At 37.4% G+C, this 27,281-nt stretch overlaps 1 protein-coding gene across 4 annotated transcripts in view; it reads right to left on the bottom strand.

Annotated features, from left to right (window-relative positions):
- Positions 1–27,281, bottom strand: part of REV3L (REV3 like, DNA directed polymerase zeta catalytic subunit) — a 118,771-nt gene that overhangs the window by 18,042 nt on the left and 73,448 nt on the right. For all 4 annotated transcript variants that reach the window (XM_071806633.1, XM_071806635.1, XM_065833633.2 and 1 more), the window contains 8 exons: positions 24,955–25,091; positions 17,821–22,027; positions 16,457–17,439; positions 15,798–15,880; positions 14,627–14,752; positions 12,933–13,125; positions 10,425–10,536; positions 1,455–1,570 (listed from right to left, as the gene is read on the bottom strand). In XM_071806633.1, the coding sequence (XP_071662734.1) occupies positions 1,455–1,570; positions 10,425–10,536; positions 12,933–13,125; positions 14,627–14,752; positions 15,798–15,880; positions 16,457–17,439; positions 17,821–22,027; positions 24,955–25,091 (5,957 nt within the window). The remainder of the gene's footprint in view (positions 1–1,454; positions 1,571–10,424; positions 10,537–12,932; positions 13,126–14,626; positions 14,753–15,797; positions 15,881–16,456; positions 17,440–17,820; positions 22,028–24,954; positions 25,092–27,281) is intronic.

Below are 27,281 nucleotides of genomic sequence, written 5' to 3'. Positions count from 1 at the left end.
GCACCATTTTTTCTTTCTCCTGCAGTTCAGTCAAAAGAGATTACTTACCTTAGAGTAACACTAGTTCTTAGAAACATTTTAAGTGTTACGTATTCCACTTCTGCGTGTGCATCTACCACCTGCCACAAGAGCATCTGTACAACTACCAGTGCTGTGGAGATCATGCTTATGTCCTGCACACCCACTCGAACTCTATGTCCAAAGACATTAAGGGCCACAACCCTGGTTTCCTTTACTAGAACTGAACTGATGTTGTGTGGGACTTCACAGTTGTAGGAAAGGAAGCCCAACTGTGAAATACATAGGGACATCACTAATAAGAACCATACAGTTCCATTATTCTTCTCATCTTCTCATCTTTACCAGTTCTCCTATATCCATTTAGACAGGGGAAAGGTTATGAAGAGGCTAGAACCTCAGTATTGGAGGTACACACACACTACAGATTTTTACATTTACATTCATTGATTTATATTTTCCTTGCCTCATAATTCCAAACATCTCATCTGCTTTCTCAACTGTTACAGAGTAACAGGATCAAGTTTTTAATAGGACAATCACAGGAAAGTGCTTCTTATTTCATGGCTATTTATTTTCAGTACAGATCTTTGGCAAGAGCCCTAATAGAAACAGCTTTCTCTCTCTTTTTTTTTTTTTAAATTTTAAAAATCATAGCAGTCATCAAGACAATGTGGAGATAAGAGCTACAACAAATTTTTGAGACAGTTTTTAATTTTACAAAGTCATCTTGACTCTTGTCAGGTGCAACGCATTTATTTAGCTGTTCACTAACTGCATTCTTCAGAATTGTATCTTCTGTTGATTGGCTAAGTATAGACACTAGACTTACCACTCTCCTGGATAACACTGCTGAGGTTTTCAAGGGAAAAACCTAAACAGATCTTTTTCTGAATGCTGGAGGAAAGCATCATCACTTGGGCCAGTAAAATTTGCCCACAGTACAAGAACAGCTATTGAAAGCAAGGATTTTATTACAGAGCTGCTGATCAGGATGAGTGCTGCTAAGGGCTATCTTTATGTCCTCACATCCCAGCCAGAGACACCACAAATAATGATTATGGTATATACCCTGAATGACATAAACACAGGACTGAAGGCAAGGAGAAGTAAGAGAAGGTTTGGCAGCAGAAGCATCTCCCAGAACTGAAAACTCAACACACATGACTCCTGAAAGTGAGTCTAAGCTTATGGATACAGGACACACCCAGAAGCAGAATATACAAGGAAATTAAAAATTCAGAAAACACTGAAAACCAGAATCTCATTGGTATTTCAAATTTGTGTGTGTGTGATTTTACCTATAACAACACAACAGCAACAACAAAAAGAGAGGTCCATCTGAAGAAATCACTCTGTATTTATTTTTTAAATTTATTCATAAATTTCAACTTGTTTCTATTGGAAATAAACTGAAACCCTACACAATAACTTACCTGGCACACGAGATATCATCTGGCATAAATCAACATGTAGTGCAGCAGCCCTCTGTAAGAGATAACCCCAGGAATGCATCTGGACTTCATAGCCTAACAAAATGTCTGGGTCATATCTAGAGAGGAGGGGAAAAAGGAAAATGAGCTTCGTATTATTTAAGAAAATATTTTCCATGAACAGGCTATAAACAGGATTTCATTCTAATCATGCTGAGTTTAAAAAAGCAGCAGCCACAATGGGTTTCTATGAAAGCAGCATCTGGACCAGGAGACAACCTTTAAAACAGACAATCTTTTAGGATTTTCAATAACATCGAAGAGAAAACAAATTTTAGAAGGAATATTTTCTTTGGAATTCTTTTTAACATACTTCTATTATTTCAGTCTTTAGAAATAAAGACCAAAATCTAGGTCTAATCAGATTTTATCAATTGAATCAGGCTGTATTGAGCATAAACTGAAACCTAGCAACGGGCACAAGACAGATGCCCTGTCTTCAAACTTTGCTGTACTTTTTTTCCTTTATGAAATAGAATTTACTACCAGGTGACTTTAATGTTTTGCGCGTAACACTGTGTCATGCATACAGCAGTGTAGTTTATAATAATCAGAGGATGCTTTTGGTCCTAAATGGTGACTCTTTATTGGGAAAGTTTCAATCTGCAGTTGAGTGAGAGCTGTCAAAACTGAAACATGGAGAAAAGCAACTATCTAGAAATTCTATTTAAAAACCTCTTCCTTTAGGATAACCTTCTTTCTATAAGATTCACAAGAACAACTCATTTAACGCTGTATTCCACGCCAGGGGGAAAATTTCACTGGTGTGGGTATGACAAAAAGAAAAGTCAGAATTGCCTTCTGACACAGTCACTGCCCATCTTTCAACCAGGCTCAGAGAAGAGCTGACTAGACAGAAGGACAAACAAGGTGGCTTCGAAGTCAAAGCACAGGTAGGAGTTAGCTCAGAGGAGCCTGTATCACCTACCTTTTGAGTGGGCACTGTTAAAACCAGAAGTCACGATCTGGTCACTTGCTGAAGAGCCTAAGAATTATTTTCTTGGGCTGGGCAGAAAGAGACTGGCCAAAGTAACACGAGATATCTGTTAGTTTTATAGCCAAAAGAGAAAGGTAGCTTCACTAGGAAGAATAGCTGCTTATTTCAATGCAGCGCAGATAAGGGGTTTTGACTTCCAGCAGGCAGCATCCAATACAACTGAATGACAAGAGGGCAGCTGTCAGGCAGTAGAGGACTGGACGACAGGCTGCGGGTCCTGTACCACAGCCTTTGCCCAGCCCCACAACAGGATGCAGGTTTGTAGACCTTATTTCATGGGAGAAGCAGGCAGAGGCTGTGGCTTATGAACAGCACCTCCTATGAACAGGGTCTCTGTGCTTCTTGCATCCTTAAATGCATCAAAACATGCCAACATTTTCTGACACTGAACAGGAGAATACCCCTTCCCCAAATCCTAAGTTAAAGTTGTATCACAGACATTACAAATGAAGCTTCAGACTTCTCTGCAAAAATGTCTTCCCTGCTTGCATGTCCCAGTCAAAGGCAGATGACAACTCACCTTGAAGTAATTACTCTGAGAATAGCTCCAGAAAAGAGCTTTTCCACACTTCTGCCATGGACACTGATTTCTTGTGAAAATTAAAAGGAAAAGTTTTTGAATATTCTTACTCAGCACGGCTATGTCATTATTACAATTTGGGTTTTTGCAGCAGCCAGCATAAGTTGCAAAAATCCCTTTCACCACTTCTACCCGTGAAGAATGGGTTTGATACAACTTCTGGCTAAAGCAAAAGACTCTAAAGTAAGTTTTTTATTTCTAGCATTCTAGAGAAAGTAAAAGAACTAGCACTTTGCATTAGGGGCTATTTTGCTATCTGCTGTTAATGCCAAATGAATGATTCTTTGTTCTTGAAGACAGAAAGCGACCACCTGAAATGGAAGTAGTAAATTTACTCATTTTGGAAGCCTATTCTACCAGTGGTACAAATTCAAAGCTACTTGGAACAATTTATGGACAAACAAATGAAGCTAGCCTGCAGTTCCTTCCAGCAAAAGAATCAGTGTCAGAAAGAGTTATGACCACTTGCTGCACAACACACAATCACTGCCAACTGAGGTTCCAAAATTATGAATAGCGCCATCTAAACTTTGAAATAAAAAGGAATCATATAACGCTTTATAGAGTCATAGAATAAATGTTAAAAAATATTAACATATTTTCACTTTAATTCTTGCAGCTAAACTATTCTGGTCCTAGCATATTGCAAAACACTATGGATTACTTAAAATGAAGGAAAATCTTACAGAAGTAGTAATTTATATTCATATTTGAAAACTGGTTTCACATAATTCAAAACGGAAAATATGTGGAGATTTTACACAAGGCAAGACACTATGCAGATGGGTTCCATGACAGACGCAAATGTGAATGAGAAACTTGTGAAGAGCTGCTTATGTGGTACACAAAACAGTATTCATTATGCCAGGAATCTGCTTGCTCTTTCAAGCCTATTCTGAACAGAAGCATATTGTTTGGAAGTAGCATGTTGCCCTAACTATATTGGCAGCTACCACCTGTGATGAAGGACAGTTGCTTTGGGTTTTTCCTTCCCCAAGTAGTGCATTACCTCCTTTGCTTCCTACTTGAGCAAATTTTAGTAGGCTACTACATTACTACTGCAAATACCCCTATTTGTATTGCAACTGAATCCAACATTTCATAAATTCTTGAGTTAATCTTACTATTCTCTTTTAAACTAACTAATAAAACAACCTCTGTTAACCATACGCGTATAATCTCAGGAACTGATTCTCAAGTATCCTTCACATGTGAACATGTTTTATAGGACAAGACATAAGTTTATGATATTTTCAGATAGATGCAATCTATTTATAGAAGAAAATGCAAGCAACTTAAATATTACATAATTTAACAAAATGTAATGTAAATTCACATGCAGATTGGAAAGTTTATCACTCAAAAGATTTTTTTAAAAAATCAGCATGGTAGTTTTGAACTCAGTTTTGCTTGTATAGGCCATTAGGGATTGCCTATGATGGCACATTGCTGAGTCATAGGGTATCACTTGACAGTGTGTTCCTTACTCCGCATTTCCTTCCCAACTAGACTCTGCACATACATTAAGGAGAAGGTCTCATTTCAACAAATTTTGGCATCTCAAATTTTCTAAATTGGTCTCTTTATTGTCATTGCAAAAAACCACCTCTTTGGGTGAACTGTTCCTTACATTTTAGCTACCTCTTGCATTATGAGATCCCGTTCTTTCTGTTTAACATACATGAGGATGAGGGTAGCTGCTCAGACACTGACAATGAAATTTAGATGTCTGATTTTGCCAAACGACTCTCATACAAAGCTACCTACATGGAAAATCAAGGCAGAGTAGCTAGCAAATGGTAAATGCAAACCCCACTGTAAATTGCCTGTAAACATAGTCCCCTAGTCTGGTTTTCCATATTTATTTCCATATTTCCACTTCTTGAGATCCCCTCTGGTATTCTTTTTGCTATTAGAGAAGAAGAGATACCTGGCGCTAAAAGATGATATTATTCCAAATGGGAAAAAGAACAGGTAAGCCCAAGGTTTAGCTGACATGAGCTCAACCGAAGTCTGTCTCTCTCTTGCTTTCTCTCTCCCCTTTTTAATGTGGTACCAAAAAGATGACAGGCTGTGAGATAAGGAGAGGACAAGTTCTATGTTTTTCATCATCCTCTCTTCTCCTAATTTTAACAGTATAGTATCCAGTTGGTCTTCATCATCAGTTTAAGCTGTTTTATTAAAAGAAATTGTAATGAGACCAGCTTTTACACCTGCAAGAAACTAATAAGTTGTAATACTGATATTTGAAAGCTGCTGGCTAGGACTAACACGCCAGGAATAAGAGGCGTGCCTGCCAACATAGCGCTCTTTTGTTAAAAGGATGGGCACTGATATTGCTTTGCATGCTATTGCCAGTCCCTCTGCAAAGATGAAAAGCAGCATTTATACTGGCAGGATTTAAAGACGACAGCATTAGCATTCAACTCATAATATGCTGCAGAGAGAAGAAATGCAATTATTTTCCTTCCCAGCTAAGTTGTATGTGCTGTTACACCATTTCTTCCTCTTTCTCATTTGATAGTTTAATGAATGAAACTATCAAATATATACTAATATATATATAGTGTGTATATATATATAATATATATATATATATATATATATATATATATATACACTAAAGCTCGCAGTTACATCTTCCCTTCTAACATGTGTCTGGTTTTCCTGACCGCTATTTTTCTTCCAGCTAAAAATCAAAAGAAAAAGGGGTGGGGGTGTGTGTGTGGAATTAGGCCAGACCTATGATACAGACAAAAGCAGTAACTGTGCATGGCAGTAGAATTCTTGGTTACTCAAATAGAAAACCAAAATCTCTGAAAACATTTTTTCCAGTATGCTTTGCACAATAAAAATCCATAAAGTTGATACAGGACATTAAGGAAAGATTTCTACAGGAAAACATCACAGAAGATGATATTGGCCTGGGAAAAGAAGGTTTGATTAACACAGCTCTATTTTAAAAAGAAAATGTTGCTAGGGTATTTACACAGGAACAAATATAATGCATTGTAACCAATACAAAAAAATCGATAGCATCATAATCTACAAGAAAAACATAATACAAAATATGTAAATGTTAAGAATTAACAAGTAATTAATTTACAAATGTTTTAACCTCAAAAACCTTTAAGAAGAGTCTTACAACTTTATACTCCATTTTTATACTTTCATCAGAAACAACTTCCATGGGGACAAAGAGCTGTGGGCAGCTGGTGAGCCTCAAGTAGCAGCAAATTTGCTACTTTTTTTTTTTTTTTTCCCCAAAGTACATCCTGTTTCCACACCCTCTGCATGTCCTGGAGATAGGGACTGTGCATTCCCACATGAATTCCCCAAATTTTGCTCCTCACATGCCTGCAAGACCAGTGCTTTTTTTTTATCTGGTAGTATTTGCACTTACAGAAGAGAGGCAGAATTTGCCTTGAAAGTGAAGGAGAGGCCCAGACATGTAATTTCTCTTTCATGGGAATCCATTGCTCCATCAGGCTTGGATATGTCTGTTTTTCCTGTGGTTTTAAAATCTCCAAGACAAACATTCTTGTAGCATTCCCTTCCTCTTCCTTAAACAGCCAGTTTTCCTGCATGTTGCACTGACTGGTTTGTGGAGCTATGTGAATGTGTTTACTCTTTTTTTCTGCCTTCAGGTTCAGACAGATAGGTGGTTCTGTTTTACTTATCAAGCACACAGATTCTTCCCATTTTCCTCCCAGCTCATTGCAGCTGACACCTTACGATAAAGAGAGGATCTATTCAAGAATGCCGTTCAGGCAGCATGACAGAATCCTTAGGGATAGCAATATAGGTACAGGCTCCATCCATTTCAAGAAAAAAGAAATAAACAACAATAACCTTTCTGACAATTCTGAAGAGCCTACAACTTGGCTCTCTGGGCTTGTCCATCATCCACACTGGCTGGAAAGGATGGAAAGGAGGTTATTTCTCAGCTGCTTTATGCCAGTTTTGAGCTGAAGTCCTGGTTTTTTGTATGTAGCCAGAGGACAGGTTACCAAAGAAGGGAAAATTGGACCTATGTAGGTAAAGCTTCCTCTCAAACTCTAAGGCAGTTGTCAGGGTACCAAGAAACACTTTAATTTTACTTTTCTTTGTTGCAAGACCATGTTTATTCTTCCCTTCTTACTCCAAACGCACCTTTATGGCTCTTGCTTTCAAATTGTTCCCTGTCTCTCAACCCCCAAGAAGCTCCGTATTTCATTACCTTTTAGAATTGAAGAGAATTCTCAAATTCCTTTTACAATGATGTGCTCTCTTTTAGCTGTCTCTACACAGATTTTGGTACTCACACTTGTAAGTACTCCCATTTTGCAGCTGAATCACTCTCAGTAGTAATCTCCTAGAAATCAAGGTGCTTATTCCTCTCAATATTTGGACAAATCTGCTCGTTTTCAGCATAGATGAAATCATGGACCACAATTCCAGAGGAACAGATTGTCTTCTGGTCTGCAGACACCAAGATGACTTATTTTCATTTGCTAGCTGCCCTGACTTACTCAGAAACAGAATCTACTAATTTCACAGAAGAACATTTAACCTGGTATTTACTTTACAGATGTCCAGATTGAAACACACGTTAATCTTACTGTGGTTATTCAGATCAACACATGGTGAAAAACTTCACAGTGAAGGTACAACTGAATCCAATAATCAATTCCAGTGAAATTTCTGGTGCAATACTCATGTCCAGTAAAGATGTAACAGAGTAGCTTTAGTTTTGCTGTAAAAAGTTAGATTTGGGAAACACTCTTCAATGACAAAAGACTAGTGGTGCAGCCCAAGAATAGAATACCACCAACCATTAAAACTTCAGTAATCTTTCACTCTCTGCTTCGGAACTGTGTCCCTCAATATCAACCAGCACATTATAAAGAATATTTCTGTTGATACTCTGAGTCATTTGTCCAAAGACAAGACCCTTGCAAGTTTCTGATGGAGAAAGAGACTGATGAGCTACAAGTATTGCAAGGAGTGACACATTTCCCAGGAACCACCTTTCCTTCATCTGTGTGCTGAGAACAGCAGTCAAGATTTCTCTACTCTGTTCTATGAGAGTTTGTATCTATTGACACAAAGTGACAGAATCAATGATTTCTAATTCAGTGGCCAGAATAGAATAAAAACAAAAGGCCTAAACAAAGAAGTAGAAGGCTGGAACTTGAAACAAATGAGTGTGTTCTGCAATTTCATATATATGAAACAAGAGCAAGAATTAGGCCAACTACTAAGAGAATGATTAGAAATGAGATCAAGAATTCTTCAGTTGGACTGCATAAGACAATTCCTCCCATAGCTGAGATACCCTCAGTTTAGTACACCAACAAGTTGACAAAGTCTGCCTGGTACTGACAATCAAGATTGAACAGATGTGTCACTCATTGTGCCAGGAATCCAGAATTTCAGTCTTTCAGCCTTCCCTCCAACAGCTAAAGAGGCCAAGAATGTGAACCAAAAGCAAGCTGCAGTCATGTTGCGCATGCTTTTTGGTCACAAGAACCTATTAATCTCTAGCCTGATGCATACATCAGTATATAAGATACTGATATGGTCCTCTGTTGATAAATAAGGGTGATTTTGAGTTTTGCTCCATGAATGTCAAGTGGTAATGTTTCTTAAACAGCAACAGAAGATTGTTTTAAAAAAATAATTCCTGATATTGAAAGTTTTCTTTAAAGCTGCTTGCTTGTTAATTTCCCATTGAGGAAGATTTTTGCAGTCCACTACTTTTTAATCAAGTGCTTAAGAAATATAAAACATCTACTCCAGCAAAATTTCTTCTTCTATTTTGCCTAGGCTACAGAAAACAGAGGGAGAAAAGAACTGCCAGCTGTAGATGTGGTCAAAGTCTTAAAACCATATTTGTTAAGGAATCAGGCTTCTGCTGTACTCTCAGGTGATACTGCACAGAGCAGTGGGGGGAAGCAGGCTAAGATGATGACAGCAATCTGCCTCTCCGTTAATAGACTGGATCTTTTATCTTCCAGGAATACAAGTCAACTAACTCAGTCTTTGAAGATAAAGTTGTTGAGTCAAAAAGGCATGCTAGCACAGTGTTGGAAGAGAAGATCTCTTAAGAACACATTTCTCAGCAATCTGGTGACTGGCACATTCCATCTTGAAGTACTACAGAAATTGCATGCTTTTTTTCATTCCATAATGCCTTCAATATGTCCAGATGTAGACGACTTCTGTTCTTCAGAGATAAATATATTTTTTAACTGCTGCGTTCTCTCTCCCATACTCTTTATGTATTGTCACTTTTTAAACTTCCACACAACTGGTGGAGAATTATTCACTTACTGTCAGCTTCTCATTCCAGTAATATTCCTAAGTTTGATGGAGCACTAGATTTCCAAGAAAGAGAAAAATAAAGTTATGTTCCTTACCTGAATTTTGTCTTCTCTGAACAGGAATCTGCTGCTCTGTCAGGACCCACCCTGTGTTGGTTGCATTCAGCAACTGTTTTTGTATTCTGCCTTCATGGGGTTGGTCAATGTCTTTCTCATCAGAGGTTTTCTGGTTGGAGAGAGAAAGAATTGCAAATGTACTCTGCCTAGTACACACTTTTTTCTTGTGCCTCTATTCCAGCAGCGTGACTCACAGTTTAAATCTGTTTATTTTTTCCTTGCAATTTGACAGCTTTGCACCTCTGACAGTAGGGCCTGGAGAGACGTTTGTGGTTCCACCTACTCACCAGCTGAGAGGGCTATCAAAAAGGCTTCCCAGCCTTGGTGGAGATGGGGAAAACCAGCAGTTTTCCAAATCTGATAGAGCAGAGGATTTCCATTCAGAGAAGACAAAAATAATGAAGGAAACTGATTTTTCAACTACTGTTTATTTTGATCTGTCCATAGCAGTTTCAGTATCACGCAGGTTTTTTTCTGTCTTGCCTCAGAGTCGCTAGAAAAATTCTTCCCATCTCAGGGGTTTTCTATAGCTTTCACCACTGTTAATATCTACTGTTCTAAGTGTTTCAGAGAGAGACGTGTAATGAGTTCTGGGATTAACAGGAAAGGTTGTATGTTAAAGAAGATTACTTATATAGCTGATTAGTTTCAAGACTGTAACTCAGCTGCTTAAGAGGATCTGAATGTTCTTGCTGTCAGAGAAAAGGAAAAGCAAAAAATATTTTTATTTTAAAGACCACCATGCTTGTCCACTCTAGAAATAAGCCTTTGAGGGAAACAACAACGACAAAAAAAAAAAAAAAAAAAAAAAAAAAAAAAAAAAAATCAGCATTTGAGAGACTGGCAAGGGATGAAGGAACTAAATCTGCTGTACCAAGCCTGAAAAATAAAAGCAGAACGTACAGATATGCTACCTTTTTACAATATTCACTACTTCCTGGAAAAGAGCTCTTTCATCAGTAGCGTAACTGACTTGTAGTCCTGTAACTCCAGATCTTGTGAGCAAGGGGGCTTGGTCTCTGCTACCTAGAAAATAAAGTAAAAAAAAAATCATTACAATTTAGAAGGAATTCCACAACTTCAGTCAAAAATACTGCTTTAGAATAAAACATACAACTGAAAAGAAATATGGAATACAATCTACTATCTTTAGCACACATTGTTATTATTACAATTAATTCCACGGATTTATTTTGTTCTCTTGGGTGGAAAAGTTTGGTTTTTTCACTTTGTACAATTGTACCATAGTGGTAATCTTTTACAAATAATCAGATATAAATAAATCTGATTCAAGACAAATTTCAGCATTTTACATGTACAAGAGTGCAGGTATTAGAAAATTAGTTTTGAGTAAGAAATATTAAAGAACCATATGACAGCTCACACAGTGTTTTCATGGGAAATATATATTTTAATTGCTAGCTTGGCATAGTGCTTTGCAAAATACTTTGAAGAATGAAAATGCTACATAACATAACATAACATAGTTCTTTTTTCAGTGCACTTCTTACAAAACACTTAACTTACTAACAGAAATGGAAAAACACAAGCAACTGCTCACTTACTGCACATTAAGAGTGTCTAGATTGATAATGTGTGAATAATAGCTAAATTTGTATGCATGTAGGACCTCAGCACTTGCTTTCTGTATAAAAATTCCCTCTTTAAATGAATAATATGCAACACATACTCTGTCTTTTCATTTTTCTCTATACAACAGATAGTATTATGTCTGATTAAGGCAACATTCTGGAGTTTTTAAAAAGCATTCTACTCTGACACATTCTTAAAATCCTGAGAATTAAAAAAGTGTGCTTTCAGAAATAAGGTGAGTACTGTAACTTACAAAGCAATAATAATACAAAAAAGGGGGAAAAACGATGTATCTTAATGTCAAGTCACTCCACAGAGAACTCAAAAAGTTCTAGACAAGAAAATATTGACAGCATGCAACTATTAAAGCAAGGAATGTCACAATAACATTTAAACATATAATTTTATTTCACTAACAAAACCAGATCAGAACCTTTGGTTTTTCAAAACATTGGACCTCTTTACAGAGAGCTTTTTCTTGATAATTTATCAGTGGCACACACCTAGGGAACTGTTGTGGCTATACTGTGGAAAATCTCAGTATGGTAATGGAGATAATTTTTTAAAAGGTGGTAACAAGCATACAGTAATATAAACTTCACCGAGAATAATAAAAACTTAGCTTAACATGATATAATATCTACAATGCTTTGAAAAATAATGTGGTAAAAGAAGGAGCTGTTGCCTTAATGCTAAATTTATTTTTGGTAGGTTTTCACCCACACTTAATTTTAGACAGTATTTTGTGGTTTAATACACACTCACAAAGCCAAAGAAACCCTGAAAGAAAGAGAACTTTGAAAATTTTTTTGTTTGTCTGTTTTACTAGCCTAAACCAGTGGTACTCAACCTTTAACAGCTGGAGAGCCACTTCTTTATTAAAAGGAGTTGTAGAGCACCATAAAAATCAAGTATCAACAGTGTGATTTTTTTTTTTTTTCCATCATGACACTTCAATGTGCGGTGATGCTGCCTCAACATCATCACATATTGATACATCACGACATGATACATCAGCATCCTCTCTCCCAGCAGCATTCTGTCTTCAGCCCCTTCTGGCTGCTAGGAAGGAGTGGGGTGGAGGGGTAGAAGGGGCAAAAGGGCGAGTTTCTCCCCATTCTGCCCCACAGCTGCTGGGCGGGAGGTGATCTCTACTCTTACCTGTGGGGGGATCCCAGCAGCTCCTTTTCTTTCCCCCTATGGGAGGGGGAACTTCAGCGACTCCCACTCTGCTGGTCCATTTGCTCAGTGCTCCCCGCGCTGCCTGATAGAGTGGAGCGCCGATCAGACGCCTACATTGCGAGAGCCGCCTGTAGGGCCATGAAGAGCCACATCCGGCTCTAGAGCCACAGGTTGAGTATCACTGGTCTAAACAAAGCCAAAAAGGTACAATAGAATAAGGGTCCCTGTTTGGATCCTAAGAGGATCAGATAAAACCACAAAAATAACCCTTAAGTAAAATATAAAACATACTGTCTCGCTTTTAACATTTTCTACTTGTAGCTATCCAGCAACTTGAGTAGGAAACTAAAGGCAGGTTTTCCTCTTTATACTTTCAGAACGCTGCAGGAGCTTGTCCACAAGTACGCAAACATAGATACTTTGCACATGTGTATGTTATTTGTGGTTTACAGCCCTTGCAGTAGTTCTTTAGAAGATATAAGCAGGAAAACTCTATGTTTAATATGGCCATTCATCCAACAGTCAAGAAGACAAAATTAAATGAGCTAAATAGCAATATAGATACTCGATTATATTTTGCTTGCTACTGTTTGATTACTATGAAATAAGCATTTTTGTAAAATATGTTAAGAAAAAGAAATAAGAACCTTGGCTTGAGAGCGTCCTGTTGCTATCAATCACTATGGCACCAGTGATTTCTTTTTTATCAGTATTTGGCAGTGCTGTGTCTGATGAGATGCAATAGAATAAAGCACAGATCGGATCAAACTCTGGGTCTGGTTCCAAATCTCGTCTGGTTCGAGCATGTAACTCCATACTGATGAGGGTAAGGTGTTGGACCTATTAACAAATAAATACAACAAATTAGTATGTTCTGGAGCTTTCTTCTGAAAAATAAAGAAGAGATTATTAGTGCAAATGAACTCATTGCAGACATTTATATGGTTATATTACATTGTAACTAAGAGGTCATAACTGAAAATTGATAGAAGTGATTAAACATGCATCCCTGGATCTCATTTTTTTTCAAAAAGCATTATCTTACAAAAAGAAGATTAATCACTCAATGCATTTTTATACTTAATTGTTAAAATTCAATACTTGTTTCTGGTTACTATCTTCTACCAAAAGCAGAAAACACAAACAAGCAGAAATGCTCAACTTCTACAACTGTAAGTTCCTGTAATATTTTCAAAGAGCTTTGCATATTGAGCTGAATTAAGTTTCAGACTGATCCAGAACAAAGAATCACTGTTGGTCTTTTATTTCCTTTCCCTCCCTCACTGAAGATGTGCAAACAAGCATGAAGACTAAGTCACTTACAGGAAGATACAGAGTATTATTTAAGTTTCCCTTCACTTGCATTAATGAACTTCTACATCATGTTGATAAAGATTTTTGCAGAATGGTTTGCATTTGAGAAAATGCTAATCCCTGTGTATTGTATGGTTTTGACTCTATGATAAATACTGTAGTATTTAATACTGTTTCAATGCAATGTTATTGCTCTGTTATGAACTAATGGGCCAGTTGGAGGCAGCCTGATTTCCTCTAGATTTGTATCCTAAATCATTACAGCCACCACCAAAATGAAATTTTACTATCAAAGCTCTGATCTATTTCCTGCAAAACTATTAGTTTCTTGTGGTTCCTCCTATGTCATCTACTCAGCACATAAAACTTCTGTCTTCCCATGTCATCTGTAAATTTGTCAAAAGCTGATTCCAAGCCACGGCTGTGGTGACTGTCAGGGAGCATGCACACGCTGGCTGGCCAATCAGCAACCCAACACAGCTGGACTGTATTCACAATGCAGCCCTTTCTCCAGCACCAAGTTTGATCTCCCTTCCCAGACCAACCACTCATCTGCATGAAATATGTAGAGACACTCTTTGAGACTTGTACCATGTTGTTAAATGTAGTAGAAACCGGCCAACAGGTTCAGAAGGGAACATGCAGCAATACTGGGAGGGCCCAACTGAATGATGCCAGATGTCTTGTTTCTTAAGGAAGCAATCCATGATAGTTAAGCTCAACTAGCTTTTCCAGTAATGTTTTTATATAAAACATAACTATTTCTTCCTTCTGATCTTTTCCTTATTTTTATTTTTTAAAGGAAGGTTTACCACCTTCTCAACAAAAATACTATGAAATTTAGTTCGATATTATTAAATGAAGGCACTTGGACATCAAACTGAAACTAGTAGAGCAACTACTTAGAGCTGCATGCATCACACACTGATTAAAGTCAGGCAGAGACCAAGGAGGAAAAGACTCTGCCATTACAAAACTGCTCTGATAAATGTATCATTTTATAAAACAACACGTAACAGTAAGTTACCTCATGTAAAGATTTTGCTTCCTGCAGGTTTTCCACACTGACTTTAAAACCGTAAGTGTTATTTAACGATGGTCCTTCAATCTGAGAAGTCTCTTTCTTTGGAACGCCAAGGGCAGCAAATTGATTCTTATTGGGAGGGGAAAAAAGCAAAAAAAAAGCACAGTATAATACTGAAAAAATTACAGGTTGCTAAATTCATATGCAATATTAAATACAAATTTATCAATGAAAATGCAAATGCTACACTACAATTGCTAAAAAAAAGCACTTTCATTATCCCCTCATGTCATTTTTCAACAGGGAAACAACAGTTCTATCTTTTTGCCTTTTAGGAATAATTTTAATGAAATCTTGTAGTAAAGCAAGAGGCAGTTTGAAATACTTAAAAAAAACCCCAACCCAAACAAAACGACAACCCTCCAAAATCACACATATTTGCTTTCTTAGAAGCCTGAGGACAGGGGAACCAGCAAATTCCTATTCTCTTTTGACCAACAATTCATCAAAACACTCTTCAGCCACCACTTTTTAAGGCACTGAATTAAGGGTACACACTTAAGTACCCACTTGAACTGAATGAATACCAGCATGTTGAGAATAAAAGAAAAGACTATTGGGTGATTTTAGTCATGCACCTAGCCCACCCATTCAGTTTCCAACATGTGGAGCACCAACACTACTCAGGGAAAACACAGAGTCTGACACCATTCATTGCCTACGTTATTTTCAGAAAACACTTTGAACCTTGTCTGAAAACTAATACACACACATAATTATACATGTCTGTTTATATATACAAAGACACAATTATAGGTCTGTGTATATATACACACATATATATAAAAAGGACACCACAATAAAACTTTAAAAGGATGTTGTAACTAAAAGAGCAAACCAACGTCCTTACACAGTGTATCTTTAATGTTTAATTAGTGAAACACTACCCTAAAACACAGAACACATTCTCAATATCCAACATTTTCTCCCCCCTGCAAACTAAACTGATTTCCTCTTCCCAACTTTAAGTGCACACTGATTCTACAGAAATTGCATCCTACCATTTCAAATGCATTTTCTAGATTTTAACAGCAAAAGAAAAAAAACACCACAGAACGGAAATGTGTGTGTGTAGCATAATAAAAATACACACACACATAAAATCGTAATTTACCTTCATTTGTGTGGTTAGAAGTATCCTTCGAAGACCATCAGTATTATTTCCCCTCTTGTGGCTCAGTTTCTGGGCTTTTGCTTCTGTAAACATACATGAGTGCAAAGCAGCTTAACCTCAATAATATGGTCTAGACATTAAACAACATGCTGGAGGCATTTGCTTAACATTATAAACAAGTATTATATATATAAACAAATAAAACTTTATTCTCTGCCCAATCCAAAGCACAACTATTACAATTTGATATTTATGGACATGTAGCAATGTATAGTACAAGGTCAGTAAGTTCACATACCTCACATGATTATCATCTTGAACACTGCAGTGTTACTCACACATTTATGTTTGGACAAATACAAGCAATATAACCAACAAGATTTCAAAATCCCCCAAATAAGCTATACTTTAAAATTCAGTTTTTAATCAGCACTCCAGATACTAGAGATAATCAGGAAGCGAAAGGGTGTTCTGCTTCTAGACTTTTTACATAATTCAATAGTTACTTTAACAATAATGCACAGGTCTTCTCCTTTCAAAAGTAGTTTTAAACATATTTTAATGGAGATGTAATTATTTTCTCATTATGTCAAAAGAAATATAATTATCATATTCAGAAAATATTTTTGTGTGACACAAGAATCACTTAATGGATTTACCTGTGGATAACGGAGTAAAACCAAGAACTTCAGGTACTCCATCATGATTTTTTCTCTGCACAATGGGTGTACTATGTAGGCAAATGGATTCAGAATTTCCAAGATCTTCATTAACTGGAAATGGAGACATGTCAAAGGACGTCCTAACATCCTCTTGGGTGGATGGAGAGTTTTGTGCACTTCCAACAGGTGCTACATCGTTTCCTTCCACAGAAGACAAAATAATATCCTGACTTTCCCACTCTGTGTCTTCTGAATTGGACTGCTTGGGATCTGGAGATGCTACTTGCTGCCAAGGAGGAAGTACTGGAGAATCTGGTGAACTGTAATTGACATAATAATCTTCATCCTCCTCCTCCTTATCATGTTCTAGTGTTGAAGTAATAAGTGTCTTGCTTTCAGATGGACTTTTATTAGAGTTTGTGTCATTTTCAGTATTTATAGAAGTTCCTATAGTGCTTATAGACTTATCACGTGTTTCCTTGATTTGTGTTTTTGTAGTTTCTGCCACAGAAGCAGGAGAATTCTTTGTAGGCACAATAGGTCTTTCATCTTCCAGGTTAGATAAATTTAAATCTTTATCTGCTTTTACTACTTCTATAGACTTCTCTTCAGACAATACTGTAGAGCTGAAACTCTCAGTTGCCTTTTCCAGCTCAGCAGGACGATTCTTAGGCAATTTCTTGAAATGTTCATACTCTTCTTTGGCATGAAGCCATATCTGAACTTGCTGTTGGCTTGGAGCACACTTGCATGGCATTATGACTATTTTTTTATCTTCACTAGTTTTATGGCTATTGCTTTCTCTTTTATTAACAGTAGAGTGACCATAACGTGGAGGAGATCCTGGTCTAGGACCTTCTGTCATGGCTGAAAATGCAGTTTTCCAGAGTCGTAGTCCCTCTAATGAGAAGTCCCCCTCAAACTCGAGCAGGTCATTTGGAAGTCTAGTTTCCACTGTGAGAACCCGCCCTCCAATCTCCCTGTGAAGAAAATACTTTGAATTATTGTTTTGCTCTAAACTGCACAGCAGGCAAGTCCTCAAGATGATATGCAAGCAGAGTCCTGCTAACTAGTTTTCTCACTATGCAATCAATTCCTTTGGGCAGTACCTTTCTTTTACAAACCAAACGGGTACATTCCTGCTTACTACAATAATATCAAGCAACAAACAAGCAAAATGTCACGAATGAAAATGGGTATTTGTGCAGAAAGTAAAGTAACTTTCAACTTCAAATGTATGTATATCAGATGAGATCTTTCATGCATCTGTGTCACATAAAAACATAAAATTCTTTACAGGAATAAATCAAATTTAATATAATCACAAGCATATGTAAACAGAAATGCATTTAACACAGTACCTTGGCTTTTCTGGAGCATCTGAAGGATTGCTGCAAAATGGTTCCTGATAAATCGTTTCTGCCAGATCATGATCCAGCAAAGTCGCCATGATTTCTTCACGACTGGGTGGGGACATGAGAGGCTTAAGAATGTGAGCAGTACGAGGTGTAAAACTTCCGCTCTTTGACTGTGAGGGAGAACTAGTTGATCTTGGTGAACTATCTGGAGTTGGAGTTAATGCCTCATTGTTTCTCGAAACATATAATTCTAAATCCTCAGAAGCTGCATCTATAAGTTCACCATCAGGAGAAGACAATATGGATGTACAAGAGGTATTAACTGAATCAAGTGGTTGACAGGGTTCAAAAGTGGTTTCTTTGCTAATGTGGTTTTGAAGCCAGTCTGAGCTGGCTGGCTGAGAAAGGTTAAGAAATCTCTCTTTATTTACTGTATTCCTACTCAATTTGAATTTTTCATTTAAACAGACCTCAGTTGCTTGCATACAAGAGGTACCAGAACTAGATCTAGAAGTTGAAGGTTGAACATTTTTCCTCCATTGGCTATGGCAGTGGTTCTCATTATTATCCAGTGAGGTTTTGTCAAAAAGCTCGGGGCTCAGGGAACCAGACCTTCTCCATTTACTTGTGCTTGAAGAATGCTGCTTTTCTTCCTCAGATTTTTGGTCATTATGACACAGAAAGTCATTTTCTGTTGTTTGTCCAGAACCGAGATCTTGAACTGCATCACTCAAGAATTTCTGGGGCAAGTTTTGATCTGCTGGGACAAACTGGCTTGCAGAATAAAAACTGCAAAATCCAGTTTGCCCTATAGTATTAATATCAAAGTTGTAGTTGTGGTCTGGAGACAAGCTGTCTTCAAGTGAGTAGCAGCTTTCAAAACCAGGGTCTGAAAAAAAAATGGGGCTGTCATCAGACACAGAGTGATCAATGCGACTAGTGATCTGCTGGCTAAAAGACTCCATTTTTGAAAGTTTTGGTGTTTTTTCTTTAGGCTTTGTATTCCTGGGAGCACGTGATTTTCTTGGCGATGTGACTGACCGTGACCTTTTGATTGCTTTATTCTGTTCAAGAGGGCATGGTACACTCCTGCTCAGCTGTGTTTTAGCCGGTAATGGTTTCTGTGCAACATTTGCATTCTGTGCTTTCTGCTGTCTTTTCTGGAGCAACTCTTTCAAAACAGCAAGGCCAGACTGTCCTTCACTGAATGCTGATGGGGCTACTATAGTCCTGTTTTTATACTGGGAGATGGGTTTTGGTTGCATGGTTGTTTCTGACTGATACTTTTGTTCGACTGTTTCAGGTTTAAAACGTGACATATCCAAAATAAATCCTCTCTGGTTTTGATTCCAATTTAACTGTTTCACTGGACTCTTCAAAGACGTTACAAAACAGTTCTTCGGCAACTGAAGCGGCCCAGGGCTATCCTCAGGTGACTTAAGAATAGAAGAACAAGGATCAGAATGCTTGGATGCCTCCGCTAAACAAAAAACTCGCTGTTGATTATTGTCTTTACAATGCAAATAGTTCGTGGCATGTAAGTGATCCATCTTCGCTGTGTCCAAAGAATCATAAGCTTCATTTAATTTCCCAGCTGGTGGTAAATATCTGTTTTGCAAATTTTTTATCTCTTCTGCTTTTGCTGAAATTTTATCTTTAGAGATGTGTGCATTCTGCATTACCTGAGTTGAGTGACTAGATGGATCAAATACGTTCTGAATGAGAGCAGATTCCTTCATTCTAAATATAGCACTTTGAGTCCTGGGCCTTTGAGAGCTAATTTTTGGTACTTCTCTTCCAGATGCTACAGGAGTAGATGCAAGAGACGAATGAGGGTCTTCTTGCGGAGCAGGTAAACACTGTGCATCTACAGGCTTATCAATTTCCATCAATGAATGAAAGCGGCCTGCTGAACTACCTTGTGCCTCAGCTGCTGTAGGGAGCTGTGCTGATGGTAGATATCCTGCTGAATAGCCAGGAAGAGGACTGTCTTTCCGGTTATGAAGTGGCTGTGAGTTGACAGAGTTGTAAGAAATCTCAGGCAGATCTTGATGTTTCAAAACAAACTTCACTTCAGCAGCAGAGCGAGTATTTCCTTTTTCATCTTTAAACACAACGGGCTTTCTTGAGGATGCTTTTTCAGCCGTTTTTTTCCTTTGTTTTGTTCTAGGTTTCTTCTTTCCATCATCTGCTGTTTTATCAGCCTGATTGATCTTTTTCTTTTTCTTGGTAGATACAGTGGGGCTGGCAAATTTCTTTTTACATTTCTTAACCTGAGTTTTTGCTCGACTATTTTTTCCTACACTAGAATTAACCATCTTGCTGTTGTACATATTGGGCCCCCTACTAAATAAAGCTTCTCTGTCCAGGTTGGTCAAGATTTCTTCTGCTTTTGGATCAGTGGGAGACCAGCAGCGAGGTGGAGATGTGTTAACTGGGCTTGTGCTTCTCTCAGAAAGAAAACCTAACTTAGACATAACATCACTATAGTTATAGTCACAGTCTTCAGCTTCAGCATTGTAGGATGGTGAAGGAGGAGAAAGAATTGTATGAGTCCTTTTTCTGAAAGATAAAGTTCTTTTAATATTTTTACTACCTGTTTTTTGTGGTTTTCCAGCTTTTTTCTTGGTTGACTTATGTTTTGCTTTCCTTTTCTGACTTTTCTTTGGTGTTAGTGGATAAATAGGATATTTGGTTGCAGGAGAATCAGGAACTTTTGGCCAAAAGTCTTTTAAAGGTGCAAGCTTTTTATATAAGTTCATCTTTTCCTCTGTGAGTATTACTCTTTCCTCACTAGAATCTACTTTCCCTAGTTTAACAAGCATATTTTTTCTCCCCCTAAATCTATTGATGATAATATATTTAATAATAACAGGTGGCAATTTTTTAGAAAGTTTTCTTCGCTTTCGAGACTTCTGAGACCCATCCAAACTTTCAACACCTTCTGTCGGTTGAGGTAGATTAATTTTTGAGTTGTGTGCGACAAAGCTTGATTCACTGTCTTCAGTCTCATAATTTACCTTCCGTTTCGTTCGGAGAGTATATTTATTCCCACATAATCCAAATGACTGCTCAGTTTCAAGAGATACATCTGCAAACTGGCAGTCAGTATAATTAGCAGTACTTGTAGGCATTTTGCTTTCAAAAGCCTCAAGAGGAACTTGAACCAAGTCACTAGGTAAAGCACTATCCTTATCAGGAATGTTACTACAAGCATTACCTTGTGTATAGCAGCTTTCCTTCACTGATGCAACATCATTTATACTTGCAGGCTCCTGATGATTGATAAAACTATGTTTTTTCTTACTCAGCTTCAACCTGGACTGTTTGTTGCCTTGCTGTAATTTATATGTCACAGGAGCTAACTTCTGTGGTCGACTGAGACAATTAGAAAGAACAACACTAGGAAAGAACATATAATGTGCTGCTTGTTGACTGAGGCTTGGCTTTTCTGCCTTATGCTCCTGAAACTCTTCATATCTAATTTTAAGCTTATTAAGGCCACCTTCATCAGTGTTATTTTCAAGTGAATGTACCACAGTTCGACTGCCTCCTGAACAAGACACCAATTCACAATTTTCTGTAACTGTTGCCGGAAAAAAACTATTTATATTTGCATTGCTGGATTTTTCATTGACTTCAGACATCATTTTACCTTTGGAGTGGCTGGAGTGGCTCAAATCGGAAAAGTTAAATAAGTTTTTATTTAACATGCTGTCACCAATGTGGCGGCCCACATGCATAAAAGAGACATCCTTTTCGGCCTTTCTGATGCTAGTGTACTTCCTACTAGGTATCTGTCTGCTCACTGATGAAATATCATCTTCATACTCAAAAATATTATTTTCAGATGAAGGAACGGGGAGAGTATCTTTCTTGTTACTCTCTTTGTGAGAGTTTTCTGCATGGGCGCTATTGCTGAATGCAGTTGGGTACTTTGCTGCGTAAGTGCTTTCTTTTGTAAGAGCATGGACTGAAAGTTCAGGTCTTGTCTCTGTGTTTGGTTGCGAGAGGTCTTCTACTAAATCTTCATTATTCAAAACATGGCTAGAAAGGGCACTTGTGTGTTTACACTGAAAAGTAATTTTAGCAGAAGATGGGGGTTCTAGTGTAGCAGCATCTTTGTGAAAAATTGAGGTCTTTACAGACATTTTGCTTGTTGCAATGACGGAGGAGTGAGTTCGAGAACTTTCATTATTCAAAGGATTGTCTGAAATGGAAGACAAGCAATTTTATTCTAGTTTCCCTGTAAAAAAATAACTTAAGGCATTAACCATTTTAATAACATTTTCCTGAAAGCCCTCTCATGCAAAGAATAAATAGAATTCTTCTAAATCACATGGCATTTACAATCATGACAACTACAGACCCTGAGTACATGAGTTGCTTTATCAAAATCACGTCATCAGTACATTTCAGTCTCAGCCATTCTGTCAGTTATTCCTAAATGGTAGGCTTGCATACAATTGCCAAAGATTTCATGCTGTTTTTCTGAAAAGAACGCTTCTAAAATCACTTTCAGATAACTAAACACAAACAGATTGATTTCTAAAAAAGCTTGTATCCTGCTTTGTCCCTGAGAAGACAGAACAAAGAACTTAGTTAGATTACTCTCCCCATATAGAAAAGTCATTCCACAGAAAGCTAAAGTACTATCTTACAACAATGGCAAGGGTTTTGTACTAACTCTCCCGTGTGCTAAGTGTAAGCACTTAGCTGCACTTTTATAAAGCAGAGCAAACCACCACCCCTTCAGGTATTTATGCAAGGAGCTCGCATCATTTAGTCAACATTTAGTTAAGACTTTGAATTCATATCTATGCATTAACATTCCCGCACAGATCTGTGACCAGCATGTGCTATGGTAACTGTCCTATGCAGACTCATCACATGATACCTGGGGCAATTTCTCTCTCTTTCGCTGATACTTTCACCACATTTACTGCAGGATAAGTGTGGACAGGCAGGTGGTAAGTTTCAAATTAACAAACAGTTTGCAGCAACTGTGTGCTTGCTCATAACCACAATGAACATCAAGTAATTTGAAGGAGTTTATTCCTCCGCAAAGAGGCAGTTACCACAGAGCTCCTTACACAAAGCAATTAGTTAATGTGTCCACATCCTTAGCTGAAATGTTGAAGGGGGAGAGGAGTTACAAAACATACTGTATGGCCCAGAAGCACACGCTGCACACTGTGTACTACAGGGAGGATCCTTTGGGCCTTTACTGTAAGTCTCAACCAATTTGGGGACTATCTCAGATTCACGCTGCCTTCAGTTTAGCAATATATTTGCTGCTGGGCAAGAAAAATAAAAGGAAGTCTCAATCTGTTTTTAACAACATTTTCTAATGCATACAGAGTCCCTGAGCTGTGAAACACAGCTGAGAGATGCTGCATGTGACTCTTTGGAGGTATTCTTTGTGGATTCTTTCCACACAAAGAATGAGGATGATTAACTGAAAACCAAGAAAATGGGAGTTCAGTGAAATGTGAAACACTTAGAAGATACCTGACTATTCAGATATAAAAACTGCAAAAATACTTGTCTGTCAGTCAGATGTTACGGATACAGATACATGTGAGGATAAGCATTTTCTAATTTAGAGGAACTGGGCTGAGATCTGTTTTGAATTTACTGCATCTCTTATAAGAATTCATGTAAAAAAACCAAACAAACAAAAACAGTAATAAACTAATTCTAAGCTGACATTTCTCTTCTGCATGTGATATTTCATATATTTAAGATATTATAAAATTTAAACAATGATTTAAGATAGTCTCATTAGCCAGAAGCATCCATTTTCACATAAAATTACAAAGTACTGCAAATAAGGAAATTACAATTATACATTTTGCAAAACCAAATCATGTTAGTAATAAATCAAGTCACGTATTAACCCTGCCATTATACCTATAAAAGCAAAGGAAAAAGCAAACTATGCTTTAAATAGAGAATACAAAATAATAGCTGTGGCTGTCTACGTAATAAGATCATATAGGTCACTTTCTCTAATACGGAATTGCTAATAGATATATTAAGACATACTTTATATACTAATATATGATGTTTGTTATTTTTGTCAAATTGCTTTGAGAGACACAAACTAGTACAGGGATTTTGTAAAGGATTACATTCCTGCCCCGAAGAGCAAATGCAATAGGAAATTAGGTACATGCATGAGCACAAACAAGATTTAACATTAACCAGTTTGTACTATGGACTAAGAAGCTTCTGTACAAAGTGATGTTAACCACAAACTTCAAGGCATTGAAGTATGACTAACACAACATGTCTAAACAAAGAACAATACTGTTGATTACACCAAGAACAAAAGTGAATCTAATACTGCAGAAACCCTGGATAAAGATACATATTTTTCCCCATAAGATCCATAAATTTTATATTGTTCTGCTCAACAGAATTTTATAAATGTGGAAAGTAATACTTTATATTTGCCTAACCTCAAAGTGTGCTTTCTATTAACTAAGTTTATTTTGATCAAAGACAGCAGGTTATAAAGAGATGGCAAGAGATATCTCTACAGATTAATTTAATTTGTATAGATTTAGAATGGCAGCTGCTTCTGCATCAGCTTTGCCACTTCATAGTTTTAACTCATGCAGTCCCAAGATGTGAACATGCAAACTGTTGAATGAAACACAGGCTCAAACAAAGGCTCACTGTATTTTAGCATGTGTGGCAAATACCTGTAAAGCAAAGAACCATCTAAACTTTCACAATAATACATTTACTATTTACAATGAAATCCTAACATGATGAATGATCCTACAGAATCATTAACACCATATTTCCATAATAAATAGTAATAGAAAAATAACCCTTGCAACAAGGTAACTATCTTTTCCATAGAACTAATTAAACAATGCTGGTTTTTTGATCATTAATACAATTCGAAAAGCAGATTCTGGTAATTTGTAGAGGACACTGAGATTAAAATACTGTAAGTTTATAACAAAGATGTTAAGGGCCTGCTTCTGCAATCCATTGAGAGCATTTCTTTCCAACTGAAATGAATGAAAATGGTTAGCACTTTCGAGAATCAGCAAACTGATGAAAACAAATGATGACCCATGTAATAATTCAACTTCCAAAGCTGTTTTTCTATTTACTTACCACCATTTTCATCTGCAGTCCCATCTAACTGAGGTATAGAGAGATTAGTTAGGAGCATATTACCACTCCACTCCATTTCTTCCTCTGAAGATGAATCCTCTTCTGTTGAACTTCGATGCATATTTTTGCTGGCTGACCTAAAGAAAGTGAAGGAACTAAATGCAAAATACTTCTCTTCGAAAATACCAATAGCCACAGGGAACCTCAAAATCAAAGGGTGTGGTACTACACCCTTGTGTAATTTGGGGCAGCAAAGTGAAAAAAACCCCACCCAAATTTGTTACAATTCTCACTGAGCAACTCAATGTTATTCAATGTTGCTATTTTAAGAGGCAACAGTGGTATCCAACCATTTTAAAACTACAGAGAAAACCAGAAGGATTCAGTAGCTTAAGAAGTTAGATAGAAGGCATTTAGATGCTTAATTTTGTTTCAACCTTACTGAAATTTAATTGTTTGAAATTTGAAGACTAAATCAACTATGCAAAATCATTTCCGTTTAGGTCTTAGCAAGCAGATATTTTATTTATTTATTTATTTATTTTAGGAATCTTTACTATCTTACAACAATTCTCTCTCAGCAGTCTTAACAAAAGCACAACCACCAAAACAATATTTGTTTCCACCCCTCCTTGATGGATCCTGAGACTGCTGTCGCTAATACTTGAGCTGCTTTTACTAAGTTAACTCTTCTACACTGCCATTTTAAGAGTCAGAAATCTGCTGGGGAAAAAAAAAAGTAGTAAATCTACACAGAAAAGGTTCCATGAATTTTTCAGGATTTTAAGGTGGTATGGCTTTAAATAGCGGGAAAAAGAATACATACAGAAAAACTCCCAAAACAAACCCTCCAGTGTATTACAACTTCAGAAGCATGTAGGAATTTGATTTCTTCTTTAAAATAAAGCATAAGATTGACTAAACTCTTCATAGAAATAAGCTATTCTGTGGCTACAAGAGAGAAATTCATATATAAAATAAGGAGCAGAGGACTAGGGGGTTGTTTTGAGTTTGTTTGTGTTTAAGATAATAATACATCCTAGTAGCTTGATATATCAAAACATCACTGCGTAGTACCTTAAAAGGTACAAATGCAAAGGTTTTGAAGTCACAGGAAGGAGAATCCACAATAACCTAAATACAGTCTACTTATGAAGAACTCTTATCTGTGGAGTTCAAGCAGAGCATGAATTATATATATATCATAACACCACAGACATTATGAATGTGCTCAGCACTGAGTCAATTCAGATCAAGCCATGTTTATTAGTTCAGGAACAATAGGCTCACATATAGCTACACAATTTCCAGACTATTTCAAGTCTGGGAGCAACATGACTTGAAGGAGGGACCTAACTAAAAAGCTCAGCTAAGTACACAGTGACCATGACCTAAGTGAGCTTAGTTTTCCCTCTTCTGTGTTCCCAAAACATGGAAAAACACAGTGCAAAGACATTTAGCTCTATATGAAAATGAATATCAAACTAGGAAGAGAATCAACACTCTGAAGAGTAGGGCTACTACCCCAAGGGATCTCAATAAGCTGGGGAATTAGCTGACTGGAACCTCTTGGACTTCAAAAAAAGACAAATCCAAAGGGCCTACAAATAGGATGAAATAACCCCATGCACTGCTACAGGTAGGCAGAGAGCTAGCTAGGAAGGAGAAGGATGCGAAAATTCTGGTGGGCAACCAGTTGAAGCTGAGAGTGTGCAGTGTGCCTTTGTAGCAAAGGTCAGTTGCACCTTAGGCTGTGACTGCAAGGCTGCAGCCAGTTTCAGTAGTTGTGAGGCTGCATCTGGAGTACTGTGCTCAGTTTTGGGCACCCCACTACAAGACAGACACTGACAAACTGGAGCAAATCCAGTTGAGGGCCACCAGGGTGACTGGGGGCTGGAGCACCTGATGCATAAGGACAGGCTAATGGAACATGATTTATCCACCCTTGAGCCTTGTCACCTATTCAATGAGTGGGTATATAGAACATGAAATCAGATTCTGATGTGTGCAGTGATACGAAAAAGGCAATGGGCACAGGGCTGCCTCAGGGAAAGTTACGTGTGAGGAAAACATTCTTTATGAGGGTGTTCCAAACACTGGCACATGTTGCCCATATAGGCAATGCAATCTCTTGTCTTTGGAGATGCTCAAACTTTGACCAGACAAGGTTCTGAGCAACTCATCTATCCAAAGCTGCTTTGATCAGGGCACTGTACTACACAGCATTTAGATGTTTCTTCCAACCAGAATCATGCCATAATCCTGTGCATGAAGCAAATCTTTGTCAGCTTTGGTAAATGCAGTCAGGTTGGAGATGACTTCTGCAG

This window comes from Patagioenas fasciata, chromosome 3, assembly GCF_037038585.1.
Source record: "Patagioenas fasciata isolate bPatFas1 chromosome 3, bPatFas1.hap1, whole genome shotgun sequence".
NCBI classification, from domain to species: domain Eukaryota; kingdom Metazoa; phylum Chordata; class Aves; order Columbiformes; family Columbidae; genus Patagioenas; species Patagioenas fasciata.
This window is presented reverse-complemented; position numbering and strand designations above follow the sequence as displayed.